The sequence below is a fragment of the Micrasema longulum genome, unplaced genomic scaffold (assembly GCF_059751315.1).
Source record: "Micrasema longulum isolate JH-2025_06_02 unplaced genomic scaffold, ASM5975131v1 h1tg000487l, whole genome shotgun sequence".
Classification (NCBI taxonomy): domain Eukaryota; kingdom Metazoa; phylum Arthropoda; class Insecta; order Trichoptera; family Brachycentridae; genus Micrasema; species Micrasema longulum.
Genome location: NW_028277684.1, coordinates 1796489 through 1814154, shown reverse-complemented (window position 1 = coordinate 1814154; position 17666 = coordinate 1796489). Strand labels below are relative to the sequence as shown.

The 17666-nt window shown below is 31.9% G+C and overlaps 1 protein-coding gene across 2 annotated transcripts in view; it reads right to left on the bottom strand.

Moving 5' to 3' along the window:
- Positions 1-17666, bottom strand: part of gsb (paired box protein gooseberry) — a 69419-nt gene that overhangs the window by 26820 nt on the left and 24933 nt on the right. The window contains exon 2 of one of the 2 annotated variants that reach the window (XM_088227052.1): positions 5669-5761. The exons of the other annotated variant lie outside the window; for it this stretch is intronic. Within the exon in view, the coding sequence (XP_088083178.1) occupies positions 5669-5761 (93 nt within the window). The remainder of the gene's footprint in view (positions 1-5668; positions 5762-17666) is intronic. 2 annotated transcript variants of the gene reach the window in all.

Sequence of the window (17666 nt, the reverse complement as noted above, 5' to 3'; positions counted from 1 at the left end):
ATCATGAATGAACAATCTAGACATCCAGGGGGTAGAAGAATGATCGGAAGCCCTAGCTGAGGTAGGAGGACGACGTAAAGGAAGATGCAGCAAGTTGCGAATTGGAGAAAGGCGAAGATGGGCGAAGTTGGAGGAAAAAGTTGAATTTGGGCAAGAGAGCCATCGAAGAAGAAGAAGGAGAAGAAGAAAATCGTAATACGGTAAATAAGGTTAAGTAGGCTGATTTTACAAAAAAGATTTGGTAAATTGCTTACGTATTGTATTATTTATGCACCGAGTGTGTATACAGGCGCACCAAACAAACAAAACCATGCAAGTTCATTACTGTATTGTGTGTTTTTATGAACCGGTGGTGAAGGCAATTTAAGGTGTCGGTTGGTAGAACTCTTCCTAGTTGTGAATGTGTGGTTAGGTTAACCTCTCGCCAATAGTGATCATTACGCGGAAATATTACGGGTGTTTGAGGTTTCCTCGGGTTAATGAGCCGCTTTAAAAAGCATTAATTTTACTAGAAGCGTCACGGAAATGCACGGATTAATCCACAGGAAACAAATGAAGAAAATTTCAGTGCCAACATTATTACTGAAGATTGTTTGGCTATTTACGACACTTAAAGGTGGTACCCACATTTACATACGCGTTGATGGTGCATACATTATTATATTATTTCAATTCAAAACCTTGGTAAATATGTATTAGAGTTACGTAAAATTCAAGATCAATTTTTTTATTTTTAAATCGTTAACTCTAGATATTATGTATGAGACCAGTCTGACGATGTCGATCACGACGAAACTGGTGAAATTTACAAATTCAAGTGGAATTGAATTAAATGCGTATTTTCACTATTATAATTAAAATGTAGTTCCAGTACGAAATATATGTAGAATAACTCAATTAACTAGATAATATAAGAGATATGGAATTAATCAAAAAATATATTTTTAATAAACTAAAACTACTACAACCAAAACCAAAAATTGCGATAACTCAATGTTTATTCAATGCAATATTTTTTTTAATAATATTGAAAATTTATTGAATGAAGCAAATTAATTCATTTTCATCCGTTTCAAAAAATGCAATCTAAGCACTTTTTTCCAGTTTTCGTTAAGTTGTGAGATGACTTTAAACTTTAAATTTTTTAAACATGAAATGTCTCAATAAATAAAAACATCTACAGCACGTTTTAGTAATTCAATAACTCAAACACGTACATAACTTAACGTGCAATGAATTGCTTTCTAGACTCATACACCACCTTACGCATTGCATTATTACAAGTACCTACAGTAAAATAATTATAATAATAACAGAGTACATGTCACCTTAGAATGAGTCACAGATGATTCTAAAAGAAGAATAGAAATTGTAGAATAATCGTAAACCAACAAGGCTCAGTACTGGCGCTAACAAAGCCACTTGAAGAAAAATCACGCCCAGAAAAAATGGCGAGTAATCTCAATTTATTATTGCCAGAAAACAATACGCGAAGTTTTCCGCTTCGTGCAATGTAAAATAGCGCTCGCCCGATAAACGTGTCCGCGTTTCAAGTAACACGTTTGAGATAAGAAAAAGGTCGTTAAAATTTATGAAAACTTTTTATTTGTTTTCCGTTTAAAGCATTCGGTATTTTGCAAAACTAGAAAACTAGGTTATCATTCCGTGCCCGGGAGGATAAAGAATATATTTCTGTGTTTAAAAAAGAAACAGAATCCTTGGCGAGCGTTTTTGCCTCGATGGCAAAAATCAGGTAGAAATCCTGAAAATGGAAATCGAGTATATATCGGTTTTAAATGTGGTTCTACGCAGCGATGTAAGTGTTCCTGGAATCATAAGACTGGTCACATTGGCTTTCATTTAACAAAAGTGATCTAGATACGCTGCAATTGGAGTTCCGATGCAGTGCTCTATGCACCGCTAGGTGCATATAGGGAAATGATGAGAGTATTAGTAACAGAAGTAGGATAATCTAAGCGAAGAATTTTAATTCCGAAGAGGAAAAAATTCAAATAAAAATAATTTAATTACTCACGTATTTATTTTCGGTAAAATCAATTAAATAGGTGATATGCGTCTACGGGGTTTAGGACACGACTGAACTATTAACTAAATTAAATATTCAAATAACAATTCCCCACTAAAAATGATAATCCAATGACTACAGATTCTCTAAAAATTAATAATGGGCTTATTAATAAGCTAACATGATCGGCTAACATGATTTTTTTTGTAATGTTAGCCGATCTATTGATGATACTCTGGTGTTTTTTAAGACTTGACAAAGGAACAGTAGTGCTCTGAAATGGAAATTAAATTTATTTATCTTATTTTACACGAAATAAAAATATACTTGTTCTATTTAACGTGGAAAAAAATAAAGTTATTGCTTAAATTATTGTATATTTTTTTAATGAAGTTCTCTGGAGCCGATCTGTCTGCCTGGGCGCTCGAGCCTGCCATGCCCTGCCAACAGCTCACCATACACATATACATAATAACATAATGTATGTATGTGGAGTATAATGAATGTTGTAACATAATGCCCTATGTCCCATATCGGTCGGTCGGTCATGCCCACCCATATGTTACATTTTCAGAAGATTTCCGCAACTGGAGATTATTTCGCTCGAGCGAATACCCCGACGATTAAGGTCATATTTCTCTACGTGTTATTATTCATGCCTTAAGTTTGAGACCGCAGTACCGAAAAGCGAACGAAGCTGTTGAATCAAAAAAACTACAAAAGAAGGAAAAATGACGTGATAATTGTACTAAAAAATAAAGTAACAATATTAATACGATAAAACTCTATTTTATCAAAAATGTCTACGTCATTTAAAACAATTGAACTTGCAAAAGGCTGAAAAGCGTTGCGTTGCGTTGGTACAATTTTTTGCTTAACGTGCGTGGATTCCCCGGGCCCCGATTACAATGGGAAGTTAACATTTATCTTCAATTTTAACTACACAGTAAAACTAAGTTTTCTGTATGAAAAGCAGAATGTGCATACATTTTTTTTTTCTAAACATGTTCATCATCATCATTCCCTTTCCGCGCCTAAAGGTGCGTAGGGCACTGCACTGGTACAGCAATCGCAGCGAATCTAGATCATTTTTGTTACATGAAGGTAAGATGATCAGTCTTACGCTTCAGGTACCAGTTCAGAGACTATGAAATGTTCTAGTGTGAAAACACCCCTATATATAAATATTTCATATCAACCATGTCAGGAATCGAACTCGAGGCCACTTGCATGGCAGGCAAACAAGCTGACCATTAGACTACGAGGCCGACTAAGATACCTTAAATTTTCATGCAAAAATACTCATTTTTGTTCATAAATATCGGTTTTTCTTTATTCTATATTCTATATTTCTATATTCTTCGAAGATAACTCTGTTAACTTCCCATTGTAATCGGGGCCCTGGTTACTAATTTCTGCCAAAATCACGATAATTAGCAAAAATAAAAAAATTAGTTTATAAATAGATCATCTAAAATGACATGATTTATTACATTCCTACATTTCAAAACAGCCTTTTTGTATGTACACTGCCTTAAAAATGAAAAAAAAAAATTTCCAAGAAAAATTTGGTTTCTACCCAAATATTTCAATTTTGGTGGCCATTTTCAACGAGTTGTAACTAACTAACTATTGGGAAATGGGAACCAAATTTAGACCTTTGATCAGTGAGTTCACGACCATGGTACCACAACCAGATTTACGCATTATCGTTAACTATGTATACATCCTAAGTCATTCAATACAAATCTTTAAAAAAAACTAGATTTCGACCGATCAAAGTAGACTAAATAAGGTGAAACCTTATAGGTATAATAAATCATGAATAAGTAATTCCTTATGGATAAATAATTAAACTTTGGCCACAAAGCCCCAGTAGGGAGAAAAATAATTGAGACCTTTGTATGGGAGACCGGATACAGGTCACCCACTGAATGGGAAGTATAGATTGTAAATTGTATTCTTTACCTAATTTCACAGCGGTGATAAATTATCTTTTCTGAGAACATTGGGGTGCTAACTATGAAAAAACCCTTCATTTTTTCTTAACTATAAAAACTCGATGTTTGAATAATTTAATTGGCTGCATCACATTTTTTATGGACATTTAATCGGCACAGGAAATGTTTCTTCATAATGAGAGTATTTATAGTTACTTTCATTATAAAGAAATACTATTATTTTTACTTTCTTGCTTTTTATGGACATGGCACTTCGTAAAAGGTGGAACTAGTGCAAACAAAAAAAAAAAAAAAAAAGTGAAATATTTTAAAAATTAAATTGAATTTTTATATCTATTACATCATACATGCAATTAAATAATGTTCATATAATTATCACGTTCAAGAAAACATTAATATATACCATTTTCGGATTTCAATATACTTCATCATTGAAAATCGTCACTGAGAAAGTGCCACATGTCACACGATTGGCCTCCGTGATGTAGTGGTCAAGACGCTTGACTTACACACAGAAGGTTCCGAGTTCGTTCCGGGTTCGATTCCCGGTGAGAAACACATAAATCAAAATGTGATTTTTCTCAAGCCTGGGTGTTCTGTGATGTAATTTACTAATTTAATTAGGCCTCCTGGCCTGTTGTGGTGCAAAAATAGTAAAAATAAAAAAATAAATATAATTTCTTAAAACTCAGAGACGTCTCTGAAAAAGTGGCACAATTAAAAATATAACGTCATAATCGTGGAACAACGACGCATGTGGTTTGCTTCAACTTTACATGAGAGCGGTTAAATTTTTTTTTGTCACTTTATGTCGCAACTTGATAACTACAAAAGTATATCCTTTGTTACTTGGGTTAGTTACATTTACATTTTTTCCAAACCTGGAATATAAAGCCTTTATAAAATCCTTTTAAGATTCTTTAAGTCAATTTGGCATTTTTCGCACATCCGTCGCTGTTCTACAATCACCACAAAAATATCTCTGGAGGAGTCTCACAATTACTTTGTGTTATACTATCTAAAATATTATTATATACATAATTATTTTTGAAAATGTGTCATAAACAGTTGACTCTGAAAAGGCGTCACTAATAATTCATGTTCACTTGAGGGGCCAAAATCGAATTAATTACTTTTGAAAGAGTGACAAATAAATAGTTCGCTGGAAAACACAATAAATTAAATACTTCCTCTGAAGGAGAGTTAAAAGTAAATCTGTAAAAGGTAGTTGAGTAAACTTTTTTTTCATACTAGAGTCACACAAGAAAGGGGTAATGTCTGAAAGAGAGTTACATGTAATGAATAATCTCTGAAGGAGCACCCTGAATCAAATATTATCTCAAACCAATGTCACAAATGAGGAGTAATCTCTAAAAGAGAGGTCTCTAGTAAACTTTTCATCTGAAGGAGAGTCATAAGTAAAGAGTGTTCCTTAATGGAGGATATCAAGTAAAATGTTTTGTCTAAATGAGAGTCACAAGTAAAGAGTGTTCCTTAATGGAGGGTATCAAGTAAAATGATTTGTCTAAATGACAGTCACAAGTCACAAGAAAGGAATAATCTCTAAAAGAGAGTCTCAAGTAAATTATTTTCTATGAAAGAGAGTCACAAAAATGAGTATTCTCTAAAGGAGAGTCACCAGTAAGTAAGTAAGTAATAAGAAACAAGGAGTAATATTCACCATCCACGTATGTATAGAGATTCTGTTGGCCGGCCATGGTAGAGAAGTCTGGCTGGCCAGGTGCACGGAGAACAGAGTCTTGGTTCGCCCGCCCTCGACAGATTGCAAAACAAAACTAAATTAACACATTGCTGTAACGCACAACAATCGTAAAATCTAAAATCCAATTATCCTCACTTTCTGTAACAAGACGAAAAGATGTATTTTCTTTAATCGAGTTTATGCGTTTTGCTATAAAAGTCGCATTTTCTCGCGGATATCGGCTGGACCATTTGCGGCAGTTAATATTTTTATTTAATTCGATTTGAGTTACGGGTTGGCGATTTTATATTCATATTAAATGTTATCTCGACTATTGGAAATTTATTATTTTTTACTAAATTATAAACAGCCAGTCATAAATCTACAGACTGCATTTAAATGAACAAACATTTCTTGTAAATAAAGCTATAGTTTTAAGTGTCTTATCGTAGATTTTGTGATTTTAATAATGTTAATTTACTATTTTTTATTTATCGTGCATGCAGTTAATTACAAGAATTTCATATTAAAATTTGGTAAGGTATCTAGAACTAAAATATCTTTATTGGATTTAATTCTACTTTTTTTCATATATTTTTTTTTTTCAAATAATATAATGTGACGCGTTTTGTCTTGTTGGGATCAAACTAACTTAAATATTTACAAAGTTTCCTTATACATATAGTAACAATAATAGCTGTTTAATGCTAATAGTTTGTAAGGGTATTTACTGTAAGGTAAGTACTGAGGATTTATATACAAACCAATATAAGAAAAGGAATAATAAATCTATTAGGGTATACTGAGTGCATTTTATTAGGTACATAAGGGGTATATTTAGAAAGAAATCCATTATTCAAAAATATTTGCAGGGGTACAGCTTTGAAATTAATGTATTAATTTTAATAATTAGATGTTAATATTGATTTGAAAAATAGTTGAAACTCTACATTGGTGTTTTATTGAACTATTAATTAATTTTTTTTATTTAAATTATTTATTGACAATTCTTGATGGAATTCCATTGTCATGATGTAATAACTTATATTTACATATAAGTTATTAATTTTAAAATAATAACTTATATGTAAATATAAGTTATTACAATATAATATAAGTTAAATATAAGTCACTTCCATTTATTTATTTGACCAATTAGCGCTTTCACCCTCTGATGGGCATCTTCAGACTGGTGAATATTATACAGTGTAAGGATAATTTATATATTGATAATATACATGGAGGATAAATTTATATATCTGAAGTGTAGGTATATTTAAATATATTTAATTATTTTAAGTTTTATAAAGTAATTACATCATATTAATTAAATGAAGTTATTATTTATATTATTTAACTTTTATGAATGAGACAATTAAACAGCAATTATTGTTCGTACATATATATAAAGAAACGTAAATTTTTAAGTTAGTTTGATAATGTCCTAACATTAAATCCAGTAACGTTTTTTATTTTGAATACCGTACCATATGTCAATGAATATGAATGAATTTTGCCCTTTACATTTTTATTATTATCAGTTGCTTTTCATTTATATAAATTTTAAATAAATTTTTGACTACAATTGTTTGAAAGAAGGCACTTTTTTTACACAACTTTTTAAACGTAACAGATCAGATACGGAGAATGTTTTTAGAGGAGGAAATAAGGTATTCTAGGCATTGACCTGTCATTGGCTGGTTCAATTGGCCACTTTACGCACAGTGTAACATTTACGATTCTGCTCATGTTTGGACATGCATATTTATTTAAACCTCCATCTGTTGATTTGCCACTCAAACCTGCCAATGACAGGTGCCTTGTTAATGTCTAGACTTTCATATTCCCTTCTAAAAAAACGCTTATCAGCTGTGTTGTAATGTTTTAATCATAAAAACTCCTTAACGGGTGAAATCCAGCCCTTGTCTACAAAAAAAAAATACAAATTTGAAGCGCCGTTGAAATTTTTATTATGTATAAAAAAAAGTCCAATCTCAATAATTTATGTTTTCGCGTAGTGTGTTTTTCTTGCGACAAGCCTTTTTATTTATTGATTTAAAAAAAGTTTTTTTTTTCAGTAAACGCATAGATAAAAATACGATACGTCAATGAGATTTCAATGAAAAATAAATAGATAAAAATAACATTTATGGAACAACGTAAAAAGAGCACCGAGCAATTCAAAGCTGTAACAAAAAAGCTGTATTAAAACAGGACGGTTCTTTTATTGTATATTATTATTTAGTGTTAGTATTAGGAAATCATCATGACCCAGTTTTCTCTAGCAGTTCTGAAGGCCACTTCTGCCGCCATATTTGAAGTTAAATTATAGGCAAATTGAATGCGAAATAAACTGTTTTATTTTAAATACATTATACCTAAATCTTCTTGGGGAAACAAGAAACAAGAATGCTTACCAAAACCCTAACTATATGAGGTCAAGAACCCTGCTTGTTTCATTTCGATGCATATTATTTAAGTATTTTTTTTATTGTTTTTGTTTTAGTTTTATATGATAAATGAATTTTTTACTATAGTTTCATTTTATTCGTGTATATTATAAATTTCATTTAAATATGTATTTTATTAATGTTTATATGAGTATATAAGATGTATTTTATAATACCTAAATTATTATTTTTCACAGCAATTTCATTTTAATTTTCATAATTTATTTTGTTTATTTCGTTTAAATATGTATTTTATTAAAATTATTTATTTTTTTAACATTTCTGTAAAAGAAATATTTTTTTTCATTGTTTGTAAACCAAATAAAAAAATGAAAAATTAGCTTTCTCACGGTAAAAGCAAAAGAATGAAATACAATGTAGTAATATATCGGGTTGTGGTCCCGTGGCTAGTGTCTTGGACTCACGGACCAAAGGTCCGTGGTTCGAATCCCACTCTACCCCAACTTGATTTCATTTTCTAATAGTGAATTATTTACAATTCGTTGAAAATAGCCATCAAAATTAAATATTTGGGTAAATCATAAGAACGTAAATAATTATTTTTCTAAAAAAAATATATATATAAAATAATTTGGGGGTTAAATCAAATAAAAAAATCATTAAATTTAACCAAAAATGCCAAGCAAACAAAACAAGAGAAAAAAATAAATTATTAACGAGGAGAAAAACAGAGTCTCTAAACTAATTGTTCGGGGCATTAAAACTGCACAATGAGTTACCTGAAGAATGAAAAGAAATGAAAAGCCTTAGAACTTTTTAAATCAATAAAAAAAATGTTTTAATCCAAACACTTATGAATGGAAGTGAAACACAGAACTGGCAAAGGAAGGATGATTAACGAATGTGTAGAAAATCAATTTATAAAAGGGTTACGAATGATGAAATCAGGCAGAGTGCCAATCTGAGGCAGGTATATTTGATAAGATTAACCGAGGGTGAGACCGGGACGACCAAGAAAGACGTGACATGATCAGATAAACCAAAATCCTCAGTCTGTTCATGTCAAAAGCAGATAGAACCAAAGGGCATGTATGACAAGATGTATGAATGTCGAAGAAGCTTGGAATGTATGCCAGGAAAGACGTGTTTTGGGGTCCGTCCTCTCTGCCTACCCTTACAGTGAAATAGCGTGATGCTAGTAGTAGTAGTGAAAAAATATGTTCTCGATAAATTTTAATATGTATATTAGTTCTTAAGAATTTATTTAATTGAGATACGCATTAATATTTGAAAATGAGAAGGTAAATCCCGCGTACGTCAAAAAATTATTCAGCTCTTTAACTTTACAAAAATCAATGGATAGAAAATTTTAAGAAACATGGATGTTTAAATAAAAGCAGAATAGTGAACGTTACGTAGTGTGTCAAGTGATCACTTCATAAACAGGTCATAAACTCGTAAAATGTCAAGACTTCCACTTCACTTGTCAAAAATGTTCTATTTCATCTTTTCTAATACATGTTCATCTTGATAACTCTCTAAGGGGTAAATCCGGTACTTGCCTACAAACATTTTGAGATACTCAAAATATTTCCGAACATACTGAAGCATTAGACAGGTCACGTATTTTTTTTGCAATATTTTGTAACAAATAATTTACTGCCGGCAAAAGTTTCTCTTCAGTTTACGAAGAACTCTTTTTTTTACATTTTTTTCCATGTTTTTTTTCCAAAACGGTCTTCTTTGTCATCTTGAGACCCATGTTTTACAACTGTCATAAAATAAACCTAAACTGATACTTAAATATGTCGGCTCCTGCTAAGACCCAAAACTTCGAACGGACTGGCTTCAATCCGACGCGTCATTTCGTACTTCTCTCGGACCATGAGATTATTCATTTCTGGACTCAAGGAAAGGTTAAAGAAAAAAAAATAAAGGTACAAGACGTATGTCTTGGCTTAAAAACTTTAAAACCTAAGAAAGTGGTTCAACTGTTGCTCTAAACCCTTATTAAGAGCGGCTGCTTACAAAAAAATTTCCATGGTTATTATCATGGATCATGAAAAAAACAAAAACACTAAATATTTTTTACAATTTCACATAATTTACCGCGCGAATAAAATACAGCCATGTGTGTGAAATAGAATCAAAACCCTGGACAAGTTTTTTCGAGTAGTGGTTGGTATATTCACCTACCATGCTCGAGGTCCCGGGTTCGATTCCTGGCAGGTTTGACGTGAAATATTTTTTTAATGTAGTGCAATATTTCTTTGTTCCTGGACTGGCGCCTGAAGCGTAGGACTGATGGCCTAACCTTCACGTATCAGATAATCGAAATACGCTGCCCCTGGTGTCCCAATCAAGTCCAAATAGGTGGAATATAATGATAATGATTTACAATAAGATTAACAAATTACAATAGGGATGGAGAACATTGTATAGAAGGGAACATAGAAGTCTAGGCATGTACAGGGCTCATGACCTGTCATTGTCTGGTTTTAGTTGCCAATTTACACACTGTGTAACATTCACCTTTTTGCCTATGTTTGAACATCCATATTTCTTCAATTCTTCCATCTGTTGATTTAGTGAAGTTAACAGTTGAACACATTCAAAATATTGTGATTTACAATTACATTTTTTTTTAAATATTATTCCTCCTAGTTACTAGGGACTAACTTTACCATCACGCCATTTTACCGTACACCGGACAGAGATACGCCATTGTTTATGTGTGTGTGAGCGAAAGTTTTTAAATAAAATATTATAGTGTGCATACTCACAAACCAAAACTGCAAGTTTACTTAGTTCAACGGCAGGCACTTCACATTAATTTGATCTATTAAGCAATCAAACGCACTGTGCCTATGCGTTATTTAAATTATTTTTATTAAATACGAGTAGATATTTTTTTGTAAGGGGTGCGAAAAATGACATCGGCTTTTTTCTCCAATTTAAACTGTGTAAAAATTCAGCTTTTGTATAAACTGGCGTGAAATATATCCAAATCAAAAATAATCACGTGCTATGTACGTTCATTTAAAAATAATAACGACTTCAATAGAACTGGCATTGTAAAAAAACAAGAATATTTCGTTTGCGCCCGAATAATTTCCATAAATCATTATTTTAAAATGGTGGTTTATTTTGTCTATGGCCGCGAATGGCTGAAAAAAACATTTAAATTTCAACTCATACCTATGTATGTATGTATGTATGTATATGGATTCGTTTTAGGGTCCGTGGAACGCGCACCTTTGTATGGAACATATAGTACTCACAGTATGAAAACAGTCGTCGCTTATCTTGTTTATTGAATAGGCATAAACATTGGAATAACCTGATTTTAAAGGACAAAACGTATAACTTTTAAACGCTATTTGATACACGATATTTATTGATTTCCACCACAAATCTGAATGATATTCCTTTATACATAATATAGTCCGTTTTCATTTAAAATATTTGGGTAAACCATACAAGCGAGTATTGTGTTTATTACTAAATATATATATATAACCACTTACCGACTTTCTATGTCCACCGGTTTCGAGACGTACTCGTCCGAAGAAGAAACGAGTACGTCTTGAAACCGGTAGAAGACATAGAAAAGTCGGTAAATGGTTAAATACAATTATTTAATAACGACTTAACCCGATTTACTTCTGACTTCTTAGCGTGTCATACATTCGTATCGTACGTTCATTCGTATCTCATATACATATCTCTAACGCAAATAAAATCGTTTTTCACTCTCGTTTACGCTACATACGAAAAAAACTAAAATAAGGAATGGCACACGACTGGTATTATTTTAAATACGAAAAAGCAAGAAGTTCAAAAATATCATACTTCTTCAGTTTTTTATGGTAACCATTAAAAAGCATTTCACGTATGTTATATGTATTAAATATATTAAGTGTGTAAAACAAACCTGTCTTAAGAAAATGTGTCGTACCAAAAAGTTTCAAGACTTACTGGGTAATTAATTATGATATGTGTTACTAAAAAAATGATAAACGCTGTACTACAACACTAAAAAAAAAATTTTTTTTTGAAACTTGTATAATTGTAAATATAAAAATAAACGTTTACTCGAAATAAAACAAAAATTAAACATTACCATAAATACGTACTGTTTAAAACTGTCTAACCATTTTGTTAGTTATCTCTGTATATTAAGTCTTCTTTGTATATTCTCAAATGTAAAAATATAAAAAAAGGTATATTGTTAAGTATCCTCTGCACGGGTAACCACAGTGACGTAATTTTATTTTTACTATTAATCATTATTTATGCTTTATGCACCAGTGTTGATTTTATAGTATGTTCGAGTTTGCCGCAAGTCATGGGTGAGGTTAAACCGGTACTAGTAAGTTTATAATATCAGGCTTCGTTGTCCATTACGATTACGAATCTCAGCCCGAGATAATAACTGTTCACATTACTGGATGTGTGAATCGAGATCATTATTGATAGGGATAGAAGATGCTGGAAAATTGCCTTTTATTATATTATCGTTCAATTACAATACAAATGAGTGCTTCTGTATCTACTAGAAAAGCAGGGGAATGTATTATACACATGTGGGAACTATCTATGTAATTAATTCTTACCTGCGTATTTATATTACTTACTTACGTTAGGTACATAGAGAGATAATATACAAAAATTTTGACTGCCGGAAGGGTTTTGGAAAGTTGTCTTAAAATAATTTGAGTAAGTAACAATTTAAAACAAATTCAATATGCGGACCAGTTTCGGAAAATTGGTTTTTTGAGGAAGAAAGTTAAATGGGTCATTCAGGTGATATTTTGAAAAAAACTCCACAAGTTCTCTACGGTGAGTTCTGCTGATTGCTAGATCAATTTCCCGTAAACCGAAAATCTATCGATCATTGGTTGATTCACAAGAACTCGTGACGTCATTCGAAGCGGTTTATTTTTATCGATTTTTTCATAAATTTTCCAGAAACTTCCCAGTACAATTGAATACTCTAATTTTTAGCGCGTGTAAGAAAACGTTTTTTTTCCAATTTTCCGTAGCGCTGAACATTCTCGTTTGATGAAAAAAAACCCATACCTACGTTGAAACTAGGAATGAAATATGACCTAAATTAGGTGAATACTTTAAAAAAATAATTTCGTGTTTCAAAAAAATTTAAAATGTTCTGCCAAACAAGCATTATTTTTTTTACACATTTACTATCGGTTGATAAAAACATTTTTTCGTTGCGTTCATAATTTTATTACCTTTAGGAAAAATAATCATTTTTTATCACTCAGTCACATTTAGTATAAATATCATTGAATTAAGATTTGTGTTGAATAACCATTCGTGCATGGTACGCGGTTTCACCTTCTTAGGTGTAAAAGAGTAATCCAAAAATCCAATTAATTTGTTTATAATACGTCACATTCCATAATTTCGCCAAGGACCCTGAGGGGAGAATGGTTTTAGTCGTCTTAAAAATTTGGAAAATTCTTTAGGTGTTGCCGACCGGCCCGGCCCGTCTTAGCACGCGCTACAAAACATGATGAGATGCCTTTATTAAAAAACCGGTTACTTTTTGTAATAGGTTTTTTTACTCTACGAATATTATAGACCTTCTTATATGCCCAAAACTGGAAGACCGTTTACTCCAAAGGAAATCACACAAGAACGTGTAACAGCAATATCTATAACTATACATTAATTATCCGCACTATAGAGGATAAACCTCGAGAGTCACATTTAACGAACAGAAAACAAGATTTTGCGATTTTGCGATTGTGCTATGTCCAAAACATGATAACTTATTATCCAAATGAGATAATTTCAATACATGAACATTTAATGTGAAATAATGATGATGTTTTCTTGCTTCTAAACAAAGTGGACTTCAGATTTTTATTTCAACTTACAAAAGCATTTTCATGACGAAAGTGGACTTTGGTGTTTTATCCCCGCATGTTACAGTTATTATTATGATATTTACAAAGTCCCGTCTGACCCGTCTTTGTCGTACTGTTAACTCAAGACAAGATCTGGACTTTTTTGGTTTAAGTTTACAACGATTTAAACAAGCACTAAATAAATAGTCCAGATCTTATCTCGATGTCCCTTATGTTTGTCAATGCTTCTTTTCTTTTTTTAAATGTTTTAAACTATTCTTTTATTGTTATATTTAAATCTTATCAATTGTATACATGGACAATGTCCGTTCATAAATAAATAAATAAAGTCGGTATCAATCAAATTCTTCTGACGATCGAGCTTTTTCATTTATAGCCTTAAAGGTCGTGCTGTTTTGGAATTTAGATGTTGTATGTTCCAAAATCCTTATTAAAAATCCTAGTTTTCCAATTTGCAAGCCTGTGCGCGCGATAGCAGAATCAACTTTGTCTCACTTCTTTCAGGTTTTCTTTTGAGCGGACGTTGATGTTACCAGTAGCGAAATGGAACATTATTTAGTGTTCCGTCATTGCTTTCTGTATAATGACGCTAACAACCACCAACGTTAGTGAAATTATTTCATTTTATAGTTTTATGAAGATCAGAGGATCCTCTCGTGTGGCTGTGGTGTAACAATAATCCACATTGGATACAAGACTTGATATATATATTTTATTTATTTAACTGAAGTTGAATATTTCTAGTTTTCAAATCACACCGGATATGGAAAGTAAGATTTTTATAAATATGTTGGATTTTAATACAAAAAAAAATATCCTTACTGTAGGAAGAATAATAAATTATACGATTGAAAGTAACGTCAATACCATAATAAATATGTTTTACTGTACAAGAAGTAGCACGGGAATAGAACTTATAACAAGAAAGACAGAGACGTTGTTCTGTGGCCGGTATTTGTGTGAAGGAAACGAAAACAAATAAAAGGAATTCATTCGATCAGTCGGTTATTCTGGATTTCAAATTTATTTTGCTGAAATGGCCTAAATTGGATAATATTTTTTTATAAATTATGGAAATGGAATTATTTAACAGTATGTCTCTATGTTTACTTTTTTCAAATATCTGAACTTCAGAATATTCTGTCTTTTGCTTGAGGTAACACGATGTTATATCACCGCGTGAATTTTTTTTTGTAGAACACTCTTTTGAAAGTTATTAAGGTTCTATGTATATACAACATATTCAGAATTTAAAACCGCATGACCTTTTGCAATGTACTGGGCCAGTAGACGATTAGGGAATTATGGTTAAATGTTCACTCGTAGCTATATCTTTTTCATATTCGTAGGTTAAGTAATTATTTATCGTGTTCTTTTTGATCGCAGATCATCGTGTACGAAGTATTGAGTACTGAGCTCCGTCAGGATTTTGAAATTTATGCATCCTTCGTGCAAGATAGTGAATGAGAAAATAATTAATATTACGAAGATTGCAGGTGAGACACATCACCTTGAATTAAGAAATGCCGCCATTTAAAACACTCGTACAATACACGATGTTCTGTATTTTATAAACCACCTAATAGAATATGTATCATTCAAATCAACAATATTTTGAGTTCGTCCAAATCTTTGTAGTCAAAGACACGATTTTTTCTAGGACATTAAAACAGAAGTGGAAAACATTAAATATAAGGACATGACAGTCCTGGCATTTGCAGGGCTTATGACCTGTTATTGGTTGGTTTAAGTAGTTACTTTACACTCTGTGAAACATTCACCAATTTGCCTGTGTTTGAACATGCATATTCCTTCCATTTTCTCCCATCTGTTGAGTTTTGTCCGACTTAAGACATCCATATAATTTGCTAAACTTTCTATAAAAGGAGCGATGAAAGCAGTAAGTATGATTAAATCAATGGAAATCGCGGTTTATAAAATATGAATTTAAAATAAAAAAAATCTTTAAAGTTTTTTTAGTATGTGCAAAAGCAATAGGAAGATTTTCGGTCTTTAATATGTTTTTTTAGTATGTGAAGGAAGGGCTTTCACAGTTAATTTTTTTAAAGTTTAAGAGGTGCAACCTCTATTGTTCTAACAAATGCTAAGACTTATATATTTCCGGTTCTTCTTAATTTGCCGGTTGATGCCGCCAGTCAATTAATAATGTTGTGATGTCTAGAGTGGTCTCTTATTATGGTATCTACGCGGGTCTACCAATGAATAAAACGACTCACCTAGTGTGTGTTAAATGCCGCAGCGAGACTTATTTTTTAATCTCTAAGTTCAGTTATATCACTCCACTACTTTGGGAATTGTACCGGCCACATTTTTCACGGACGGTGGAATACAGACTCTGTTGGGTCATGAATAAGTTACCGCACAACTCAGCTCCGGAATAGCTAAACGAACTATGCATTCCAGATAAACTAGCTAAAAAACGTCTTACGCTTGGATCAGCTATATCTACGGCGATAGGAAAGTTTATTATACCCGTACCCAACCAGCGCACTAATTTCGGTGAATGCGCATTTGCGGTAGCAGACCCTATGGCATGGAATGCTCTTCTGTGACATTGAAATGGTGTTTCGAAAGAAACTTAAAACCCACCTGTTCTCTAAATCATTTTAATCAATCCGTAGCATGTGAAGACGAAAGACATTATTTGACTTAAATTATAAATTTTAAGTTCAAATTAAATTAATATTTTCCATAGTCACTCTGCAAAGTGCCCTTGAGGTAGTACATTATGAAAATGGCACTATAAAAGTTATTCATAATAATGATAATTATACTTTTAATATAAAAATCAAACACCGTTTTGAGTCTACTGAGTTCTACAAAATCAACGCCAATTCAATAAATAATGATAATTCCCTTTTCTCACATCGTCTATTCAATTCTAAATTACCCTAAATGCCTTTTTTTACAGAATTATCTGATATTCACTTTCTTTCTGTATAATCTTAAATGCAGTACTTTTAAAGTTATTTAATAATTTACGTTTATCCTAAATGCCTAACACTCAAAATCATTCACCTAAACTATCCTAAACCCCTAGAATACTCTTGAAAGCCAATTATACTTTGAACTCCTCACAGGATTTTCTCGCTTTAAATAATTTTACAATAACATGGCGTTTACAATACTAGGACCGTTTTTGAAGTCGAAAAAATCTCTCTCCTGCAGATTTTACGTTTTGGCGTTTAGCAAAGTTCGGAATTGAATATCTGAAATGGTGTCCATCTCTATTGCTTATTATTAATAATTCATCTACCAATAAATTAATAATAAAATATAACTAATTTAATGTTTTCTTTCATCATTTTGCGCCATAAAATATTTCCTTACTCATTTTAGAAAAGTTTGTTGCGGGCATATCAGCATGCCTATGGCCGGGTTAATGGCTGGAGTAGTGTGCAATTTGATTGAGTGGTATCGTATAGCTATAGCAGGATATCCGAGCCGTTATACAAAACATCCCATCATCATTCCGACACCGCCAATTATTTAAATGTGACCAATCAGGGGGCGCAAATCACGATCAATGTCGTAATCGCGTTATAATGTTGTGAACACAATACATGCTATGGAAAAATTGAAGAAAATTTTAACTGTAGTTCGAGTAATCAAGTCTAAATTGATAAAATAAATAAAACAATTTTGTTTTTA